General features: G+C 48.9%; 1 protein-coding gene across 2 annotated transcripts in view; it reads left to right on the top strand.

Moving 5' to 3' along the window:
• PPP3CC (protein phosphatase 3 catalytic subunit gamma) overlaps nt 1-10,367 on the top strand; it is a 21,101-nt gene that overhangs the window by 6,790 nt on the left and 3,944 nt on the right. For both annotated transcript variants that reach the window (XM_035896123.1, XM_035896122.1), the window contains exons 4-11: nt 2,027-2,172; nt 2,342-2,481; nt 3,060-3,137; nt 3,233-3,327; nt 4,022-4,147; nt 5,083-5,160; nt 6,886-6,967; nt 7,600-7,697. In XM_035896123.1, the coding sequence (XP_035752016.1) occupies nt 2,027-2,172; nt 2,342-2,481; nt 3,060-3,137; nt 3,233-3,327; nt 4,022-4,147; nt 5,083-5,160; nt 6,886-6,967; nt 7,600-7,697 (843 nt within the window). The remainder of the gene's footprint in view (nt 1-2,026; nt 2,173-2,341; nt 2,482-3,059; nt 3,138-3,232; nt 3,328-4,021; nt 4,148-5,082; nt 5,161-6,885; nt 6,968-7,599; nt 7,698-10,367) is intronic.

Genomic DNA, 10,367 nt, shown 5'->3' with positions numbered 1-10,367 from the left:
CATGTTGTGACCAGGTGTGGGTCTTAATTTCTGTGCCTGCCATGAGTGGTATCGGTTAGCTCTGGAGCTGTAAAAACCCGTTGTTGTCTTTTTTTTTTTTTTTTTTTTTTTCCCCTGCACACATAGCTCTTCTCCTGTTTCAGCTCCTGCTAAAAGGAAGAAAAACAAAAAAAAAGCCAAATATATAAGTCCTGTAAAGTACTGAGTGCGTGTTGATGTGGCCTTCTGGTTACAAAGAATGAGCGTGGATGGAAGAAACGCGAACATATCTTCCCTGTCTTGCTGATGAGCCAGTTGCACGCACCCCCCTGCCCGACTTTCAGGCCCAGCAACATATAATTACTGCCAAATGACTTTCAGCTCCAGATTGTGCAGCTGGGATCAGTGATTACAATTGGAAGCAAATAAAGGATTTGTTCCTCAGTGTTTGCACTAGGGAGAATCATTACCTTTAAGATCATTTTAGTTGAGTTAAAGATAGTTTCGTGCAGCTTTTACATCTTTTTAAACCAACGATGATGAAAGGTCGGGGAATGACCTCTCTCCCCTGAGGATGACAGTCATTCCTCCCAGCAATAAAAAAAGGTATATGCCAGCAACGTGCAGCGCTCTGCTGGGGAAGAGTTGCTCAAGGCCCCAACCTCGAGAAAGAGCTACGGGCAAGGCACGAGTCCAATCCTTAGCCCTTCAACTCTGGGTGCTGCTGGACAGGGTTGGGCTGATAGGTACCGAGAGAATGACATCTGTTTATTCAGAAATGAGTTGGAAAACACCAGCCAGCTCTCTGCTGGATACTGTAGTCATCAGATGGTGGTAGATGAGCTCCTGTTGTGCTGGGCTCAATTTGAACCAGAAAGCCAGAGGTGATGGTGTTTTTTCCCCTTTGGAAAACAGAAGATGCTGCCCTTCGACTCCCTGTATCCTAGCTGCAGCTGAAAAAAAAACCTGTTAGTACCTCTGAAATAAAGCGGGAGGAAAGGTAAACTTCCCATTCATGCACTTTTTTGCTTTAGGCAGAGACGGGTTTTCTAGCAGAAGCGGGGCTTTCTCGCAGATCTGGGTATGTGAACATATTGCTGCCCTGTGACGGGGCTGCAGATGCAAGAAGCCACGCGCTTGACGTGCGGTGATCTCTGCTCCTGCTCCCTCTGTTCTAACGCGAGGTGTTGAGAGATATTTCTGAACGTACTTGCAGGCTTGGTGTAAAAGCCAAGCTGCTTTCGGAAAGGCCGTGGTATCTCTGTTCAACGTATTGAAACATCCTTTTCACCTCTGCTAAGGCGAGGCATCCAACGGAGATTGTGATCGCTTGCAGCCCCGAAAGATCCTGCGTGGAGATTCATTTAACTGCAGGCATCTTGGTCAAATTCTGACTCAAAGCGCTTGTGTCCAGCCGAAAAGGCAATTCCTATCTTAAGTGATTGTGTAATATTGCGGTGCCAAATTAAACAGCTGCTGCATTTCCCAGTGTATAATCTGCTTAGCAGCTGAGGCTGGTGAGATTCTTTGAGTCTAGAGGTGCAGGATGAATGTCGGAAAGCGATGGGATGGCTTTATTAGTATCCCAAGTTTTCTATTACAGTGGCAAGTGCCTAGGCTCTTTTCTGTGTTAATCTTCATGCAGGTGTTCTAGAAAATAGCTCGAAGGGAGATTAATATTCTTGACTGTGCCCAGATTACTGTGAAGCCTTTTTATCTTCATGTCCAGCAAGCATTTTCTAAGCATTTTCGCTAATACACGGGTGCGGAGTTCGACTTGGTGGGCCACAGGCACAGAGTTTCCGTATCACCTTAGGTTTTAGGTTCCTTGAACTCAGTTATCAGCACTTTGGCTGATCAAAGCTTCGCTTAACGCTTCTGATATCGTGTAGGTCTGGATGCATGAATGACTCCCCCCCCCTAGAAAATAAAAGATTAAAAAAAAGAAAAAAGCTTTGTTTTCAGCCTGAGCAGTCTTTGTTGTGTAAATGGGTAAATTAATTCAATTCTTCCCTCTCTTCCTCCCCCTTTTCCCCTATCTTCCCAGGTCGAATCAAGTACTCGGAGCGAGTGTATGATGCGTGTATGGATACATTTGACTGTCTTCCTCTTGCTGCCCTCTTAAACCAGCAATTCCTGTGCGTTCATGGAGGACTGTCTCCAGAAATCACGTGTCTAGATGACATTAGGAAAGTAAGTAGTCTCCCTGGTCCTTTCACATAGCTTACAATTCATCGTGTGGTTAACGGCTTGCTTGATTCCTGCATGGATTTCCAGGTTGAGGCTCCAGTCTGCGTGCCCACACCGTAGGTGTGTGTATGGCTTTCACCAGCGTTGTCCTGATTTTGTGTACGTTTTTCAGTTAGACAGGTTTAAGGAGCCTCCGGCCTTCGGTCCAATGTGTGACCTGCTCTGGTCCGATCCATCAGAGGATTACGGCAATGAGAAAACGCTGGAGCATTTTGCCCACAACACTGTTCGAGGCTGCTCCTATTTCTACAGGTAAGTGGTGTTTTAGGGGGCTCTGAGGGACCAGAGCTTTTTGTCTGCCCTTACACTAAGGTGTATGGGGAGCTAAATCGCTATTCAGATCACTCTGTGGGACTTCACAGCGTACCTGGCTCTGAAATAGTCTTCAGTTGGCTCTAATGCACAAAATCTTGTTTGTTTTTTCTTCTCCTGTAACATTGAGCTCTCTTTGGCTATGTTGCTCTCTGAAATTGTGGTATCGGACAGCAGAGATGCTTCTTTTAGCTGGCAGGGTGCCTCTTGAATGGTTTTCAGGCATTGGGCAGTACCAGGAGCTCTAGGAAATAATCTTTTCCTGTCTAAAAAAGAAGCATTTGCGCTGACAGACCACTTGTAGCCCAGCTGATAGGGAGGATTTGGCACCAGGTATCTGTTTAACAGAATGCTTTGCAATTAATTTTTGAATCATGTCATACACACTGGCCTTGTTTGGGGATGCTGGACACAAACCGAATGGATGCTGCAAGCGGCTGGCTCCTGAAACCAAGACCATGGGTGCTACCTGTTCTCCTGTGCTACATGCTGATGAATACTTGCTTTTTGTTTTCCAGTTATCCTGCAGTTTGTGAATTTTTGCAGAACAATAGTTTGTTATCTGTAATCCGAGCTCACGAAGCCCAGGACGCTGGGTAAGTGTTGCAGCCTGGTAGCTGAGCAGGCTCCGTCTGCGTCCGTGCTATCCTTAGCAAGACCAGTGTGTTTTAACAATTGACCTGTTTTTCAGGTACCGAATGTACAGGAAGAGCCAGACAACAGGCTTTCCGTCGTTAATCACAATCTTCTCTGCACCAAATTACCTAGATGTCTATAACAACAAGGGTAAGGCTGGCAAGGCCAGGGCTCTGCTGCTCTTCGGATGTCAGTACCGTCCTCACGCGCCTAGGAAATCCCTCTCCATCTTCCTTTGTCTTGCCCCCTCTGCCCTCTCCTCTAGCTGCATTCTTCTGCCTGAAATGAAAAAGAGCTTTGCATGTTAAACTGACGGCAGCTGGGGAGCTGGAAGTGGCTGGGTTCTCTTGACTCGAAGACTTAATGTATTACTGTGACAATTAGCTGTCAAGTTATAAAGCCTAGAATAATGCTTTCATTGCCAGGCACATGACAACTAAGCGCTGCTGATGGATGCTGCCATAAAGGAGAAGCTGCTAGCATAGGCAAGCTTTTAACTTCACTGTGCCCCTAAAACCATCTGAATACGATGGGGAACTTTCCTCAACTGTGGGGTTTTTTGCCGCTCGCTCTGGACCTTGACCCTGTGTCTGTCGCTTCCGATTTGCATAAATTTTAACAGCTTTGTTCAATTGAGCTTCGCTATTACAGTGAGCGTTAGTGAAACAACGCGACGGGTAAACTGAAAAATATTGCTTAAGCCTTCTTGTTTTGGAGAGCTGCTAGTTTGATTCTGCATGAGTGCAACCTCCTGTTGATAATGAAGTTTCGTTAGCGCAGGTGGAGCTCCCAGAAGTTGACGGCGCCTGTGGACATGGGTTCTCTTTCCTTTTTTCTCTCCTAGCTGCTGTACTGAAATATGAAAACAATGTCATGAACATCAGGCAGTTCAACTGTTCCCCTCATCCGTACTGGCTTCCAAACTTCATGGATGTCTTCACATGGTCTTTGCCTTTTGTAGGGGAAAAGGGTAAGAGATATTTGGATTTCTGTTACGAGTTGCCTGGTGACTGGTCGCAGTACCCTGAGTGTTAGAAACCTGTCCCACGGGCGTTACAACTCATTAATATGAGATGGAAAGTAGCTCAGTTCCAGGAGATCTGCATATTACTGGGTAAAGTTCACGCAAAAATAATTGTCGATACCCATTTTAGAAAGTTTTTACCAATAGAACGATCCCTTCTCTCTATTTCTGCAGTGCTGATAGAGCTGATCTTGGGTGCTCTAGCCCCACCTCACAATTTGGAGACATTTTTCTTGCTCTGAGGTCTGCAACTGAGAAGTTAAAAATCTCCTGTTGGCTTGTGGCCCACCAGAAGGGAAGCATTCACTTCAATTTAAAGGCTTATTTCATTCTGAAGGAGGCGAGGCAGCTTAAAATATGACCAAGGCTTTGCCTCAATTTCTCAGCAAAAGGGTTTTCACATCTCCTGCTGAGTTTAAATTCCACTCCAGTGTTGTATGTTTGGTCCGTGACTTGAAGGTCTGAAATGCCAAAGGCTTTTTGACTTTGAGGAACACAGAGGTTGAATTTCCCCCCCATGCCAGATCTGACATTCTGGGAGCCAGGTGGCCCATCGGGTGGGTCGGGGTGGGGAGGTGGGACCTTCAGCCGGGCCCAGGCTGTTCTGCGTCAGCGTTGGCACCCCGCTCCCCACGTCTGTTTCATCTGTGATGTGCTTGGACTGCATCCACCTCCTTGGCAGAAGGTGTAAAGCATGTCATCTGCTCTGGGTACTGCTGCGAGGTACCAGCAGTATGTGGCTAAAAGTGTCTTTGGGCTTCCACTTCCAGAGTATAAATGACCTTGAAATCCTTCGCTTGTCCAGCTCGTCCTCCAAATACCTCTGTCTGCCAAGCGTGCTCACCGGGCCTCTCTAATCTTCCTGTCTGTGCTTCTTACAGTCACCGAAATGCTCGTTAACATCCTCAACATATGCTCCGATGATGAGTTGATTTCAGATGGCGATGAGACATTGGAAGGTAAAAAACGCTGTTACGACCGAGCTGGTAACGGTGTGGGGGGGTGTGTGAAGGTGGGGAAGGTGTATGATGCTAGCTCAAGGGTGATCAGCACTTGATTTATAGCTGGATGCCCAGCCAGGGTCTCCAGCTCCTTTTTGGCCAACGCTTGTGCAAGTCTGGGTAGGAAACATTTTTTTTTTTTTTTTTTTTTTTTTTCCCCTTTGCTATTCAGTCACAGAGAAATTAAATTATATTCACTGCGACAGACGCTTCTTGCCAGCTACTCTGGAGAATGATTTCCTGCTCCTTACAGAGACTGCTTCCCAAGTGGTTTTTTTTTTTTTCCCCCCAATTCAAAATTTTCTGCACCAAAACATCTACCCAATCTTCTCATCTGTTGCAGTGAACTCCTCTGTAAAGTGGCTTCTCATATCACCCCCCAAAAAAGCAGAATGCGGTTTTTGGCCCGGGTTTTAAGCTAAGAAGTGGGGCGTGCAGCGAGGAGTGGGGCCGCGAGCATGCACGGGGGGGCCCGGGGGAGCTGCCTGCAGAGATCGGTGTAGGGTGGAGGACAGTTGGTCCCGCAGAGAAGCAGAACACCGTTGTGGTACAACAAGGTGCCGCTGCTTCGGTCGACAGGTTGAGACTATAACCCGCTTCTCCCATTGCATTTCGTTTTTTGGTTTGGTTTGGTTTTTTTTCTTTCTCCCTCCCATGAAAATTAAATTTGTTTCTTCTATCTCTGTCTTCATCTACTTGTTTCTTGGTGTCTCCTCTCCCTGAAGATCACTACATTTCAAGCTATCAGAAAGGTACCCAGCTAGAATTTGCTACAAGCTTAATTTTCACTGCCTGTGCCACCAGATTCCTTGGAGTGGATTTGAATAGCTGACTAGTTGGGCAGTCTCTTCATCCCCTTTCAGTTTTAACATAAGCGCCGTGTGTTTTTTAACCCTTCTGCGTTCCTCCAGGAACTTGAGAAACGGGGTCACGTTTCTATCTGACTTCTGAATGCAGCCACTTAGTGCATGGCTGAGCCATCGGTGCATGTTAGACCTCCGGTTTGGCTTGTACTGTCCTAATGTGTAGTTGGGCCATGTGAGGAATCTCAGCTGAGAGGAGATGTATTTGTTACCTCTTTTACTTTGATTTTTTTGTTTGTTTTCAGTTACCCTCCATGCTTTTTCTCTCACGTTCGGTCTGTATAGCGGAAGGGGAGTTCACATATCTCACTTTGTGTTTGTGTGGGGTCAAAGCAGAGTTGCAAGGCTCCGGCCAGCCGTTCACTGTGCGTGTTGGATGCCAAAGCTGATGCTTGCGTGACACTCCTCCCCGCGGCGGAGCACAGCCCGGTGTTCTGCAGTGTTCATCAGCAGTCAGATTCGTCAGTGTTCTGCCTTGCAAAACTGTGTCTACATGGCTGAGTCATTTGTGTTACATCCTGTGTAGTGTGAGCAAACCTGGTGAGCTTCCAACAAGACCTGTCCGATCCGTTTTCCTTTGGTGGTTCTACTCTCTTTAGACCTTTTAAGTCCGTGTGTCATCTCGTTGGTGTTGCCCTTCTCACCGCCATCCTGACCGCCATCCTCTCAGCACTGTTCTCTCAAGAGTGTAGCTGTGAATTTGTAAACCATTGATTTCTTTTCCTGGAGTCAGGCAGGTGCTTCATATTGACATTACCTGTGCCTGGAAAGCAGGAAGCCTTAAACATGCTGGCGTTTGGTTTTTTTTTCTCTCCCTAAGGTGGGACAACAGTCCGTAAAGAGATCATCAGGAATAAGATTAGAGCCATTGGGAAGATGGCACGTGTCTTCTCGGTTCTTCGGTAAGGGAGAAGCTTGTGATTTGGGGTCTGGGTGATGGGGGACATTGGTTGGGCTGCTCCGAGCAGGCAGAGCCCTGCTGGGGGGGGTGGGAAAAAATCTGACGGGGCTGTTGGTTCGGAGTAGATAGCAAGGGCTTGGGCTGGTGGTTTCTGCATGCCTGGTGGCCTGACTCTCAGAAACCTCCATCTCAAGCACCGGCACCTTCGCCAGCAGAAATGCTGCTGTATTTTTAGGTATTTTTAGGTATTATTTTTAGGTATTTTTAGGTATTATTTTTAGGTATTTTTAGGTATTTTTAGGTATTTTTAGGTATTTTTAGGTATTTTTAGGTATTTTTAGGTATTTTTAGGTATTTTTAGGTATTTTTAGGTATTTTTAGGTATATTCAGCCCTTTCAGGATGCGTTTGCTGTGCCGTAGCTCTGACGCATCGCGGCTGAGCGAGCAGAGGTCCTGTATTTACGAGGCGGGGTTGTGCTCGGTGCCCAGCAGATCAGACGCGCGCTGCCCGTGGCCAGCGCAGGGCAGACTCCGGCTTCCGTCCCGCTCACGCCACTACTGGCCTTGCACGGATCTACCCGAGCGTTGCGTTAATCTCTCGGTAACCGGTTGCATTTCTTCTTATTTTGCAGAGAGGAGAGCGAGAGCGTGCTGACTCTCAAAGGCCTGACTCCCACAGGTACGCTGCCCCTGGGCGTGCTCTCAGGGGGGAGGCAGACCCTGCAGACGGGTGAGTATGGACGAGCCTCTTCTCTGCAACACCACACCCCCTCTGCAGTTTTATACCTGGCCCTCAGCTGCCCCAAAACCCACTCCCATCAGTTCCCGTAGGCGTACTTCAGGGTGCCAGGGGACCCGAGAGATGGTTCAGGCCCAGAGGGAGGAAGGATTCAGAAATAGGAAAAAGCAGAAATGTAGGTGGGGATGTGGAGAGCCTTCCAAGATATCCCCGTATACCCTCGAGGAGGGGAACGCGAGGAAAGGAAAAAAAAAAAAAGACAACAAACAGCACCCCGCCTAAAGCATGCGCATTGCTTTATTGTATGTTTCTGCAACCATTTTTATCATTTATTTCCCTTCTAATGCTGCATGAGAAGCATCCTCCACTTCACCTATCTGCTGCTGTTGCGTGATAGCGTGTATATGAATGTAATATTAAACACGCCTTCTTGCTCGTTCTCTGTTAAACGAAACCCCTCTGATTTTGACCCTGTGAAACTGTGAATCCCAAGCAGCTTGGATTTAGCTGAAGGAGGGAGATTCTTCCAGGCCTGTATGTTTCAGATTAAGGCTTTTCTCGGCCCCCTGGTTTTTTTCATCTGGTTTTGGAGGTTTCTTTTCTGTGCTTGCTGGCTCCATCCCTCAGCAGCCAACTGGTCTGTCTTATTTGTGTGCCGAGAGCAGGACTGAGCTCGGGATCTGCCTGCTCCCAACTCGCAGGACAGGGCGATTGGCTGGTGGTCAGGGAATGAGTTATCACAGTAGCATGTGTCCCCAGAGGGAATCCTGTAATCTAGTGTTTTAATCCTTTCCTGCCGCCAGCCTTTGAATACTGGCATCTAACCAGCCTGCTTTCCCCTTCCTATTAGCGCTGGGTAACTTCCTATGGGCTCAGAAGAGGGCTTGTTCTGGGATTGCCTTCCCTTGATTAAATAGTTCACGAGTGAGAAACGGGTAAATATTGCTGCCCGCTCCTGGGGGTGGGGAGGATGCGGTATCGCTCCCAAACTCATGGGTTCCTCTGCCTTGCAGAGGAGTATGAATTTTTTTTCTTTTTTTTTTTTTTTTTTTTTTTTATAGCAACCATGATGGTTTCTGTCGCCCCAGTTCTGCTGCAGGCATGGGAACAGAGCCTGAGTGGGAAGGCGGCTGTGACAGCTCGGCTCGAGCAGCCAGCTTGCTCGTGGTGCCGCAGCTTTGCCCCGATGGCTCTCCTGCACCTTCCCCTCTCGGGGGGCTTCCTCTGAGGGGCTGCCAGGCAGCTCCCCCCGTAAGGAACCTGAGATTTGTGCATCTCCCTGAGACACAAACAAGCTGGACCTTTGCTGCTGCCTTACCTGCCCCTGCCTGCTGCCTCCTCCTGTGGCTGCAGGCTTCCCAGCCCCTGCTGCTCCCGGCTCCCCATGCTCCCCTCAGCAGCACCCCGCTTTCCATGCCCTTCTCGCGCTCCTTTTCCCCTCGTGCCTCCTTCTCTCACCCCCTTCCCCTTTTGCACGTCCTTTTGCACGGCACCATCTGCTCGCAGCAGCCTCCTGGTGAATGTACAGGCGCTTCTTCAGCTGGGAGCCCGTCTGCTCGGCGGGGAAAGAAGGAGGCTGTGCCCCTCTTTTGGGGTGCTTGTGCACCCCAAAAAAGAAGAGGCAGGGCTGCAGGTAGCTGTGGTGGGGCCCCCTGCCCTCCCTGAGCCTCCTGCCAACCTTTTGCAGCACAGCTTAGCAAAATCAGCAGAGTAAAGTCACCAAATCTGGAGCAAAGATGGTCAGCTACAACTCCATGGCCTCTCAAGGACCGCATGGCCTTTGTATTGTGGCCAAAGCAAAAAACTGTGGCGTTTGGAGGCTAAAAGCGGGGGGGATCTGTTCTAGGGAAGGGCCTCTTCCCAGATGCTAAGGCAGGGACTACCAAAACTTGGACAGCTGCTGCAGCAGATTTAGGAAGGGGGACGTTGCTCAGCTCTATGGTGCCTTGTTGCTTGGTAACACTTCTAGGAGGTGGAGCTGAAGCCAAACTGGATTTGAAGCATCAGTGTGGTTTTTCTGTTAGAATTCAAGGCATGGGGAGCGGAGCAGCCTGGCATCTGCTGCTGCCTGCCCTCCCCCGGGGAACAAACCGCCCCTCTCTTCCCCACTGCTCCAAAAAGTTATCACATCCCTTGGGGTCACTTCCCTTGGGGGGGCTCTGGTGGCTGGGGTTTTGCTCTGGGATGAATTCCAGATAATTTACCTTCTGAAGGTGGCCAGGGCGCCCCAGAGCCACCAAACTGGGAGCGGGGGGGGCTGTAAATGCAGGTGGAGACCCATGGCTTAGGCCGAGACCATCGCTGTCCTTGCCATGGGGCGCCTGCGTGCCCGAGCCCTCCAGTGCATGCAGCAGCAGCCGTCTCTCTGCTTCTCTGTTTCTTTCCATCGGATTTATCTGTGTGACGAGTCCAGCGAACGTGAGGAAAGGAGACTGCCCCGGGTCAGTGCTCAGCAGACGCTAAACCCGAGGGCGTCCCCTTTCAGCCTTCCTCTCGAGCTCCTGTCACCTTTTGGTTTGGTTTTGGTTTATTTTTTTTTTTCCCCCCCTCTTGCCAGTTGGTTTTGATCATGGTTGTCTCCACCGGGGCTGGGAGGCTGTGGGCTCTGCGTTCGCAGCAATGATATTAGATCACTCACTGTCACTCTTTTTTTTTTTTTTT

The sequence above is a fragment of the Egretta garzetta genome, unplaced genomic scaffold, assembly GCF_000687185.1.
Source record: "Egretta garzetta isolate BGI_Z169 unplaced genomic scaffold, ASM68718v1 scaffold366, whole genome shotgun sequence".
Lineage (NCBI taxonomy): Eukaryota > Metazoa > Chordata > Aves > Pelecaniformes > Ardeidae > Egretta > Egretta garzetta.
This window is presented reverse-complemented; position numbering and strand designations above follow the sequence as displayed.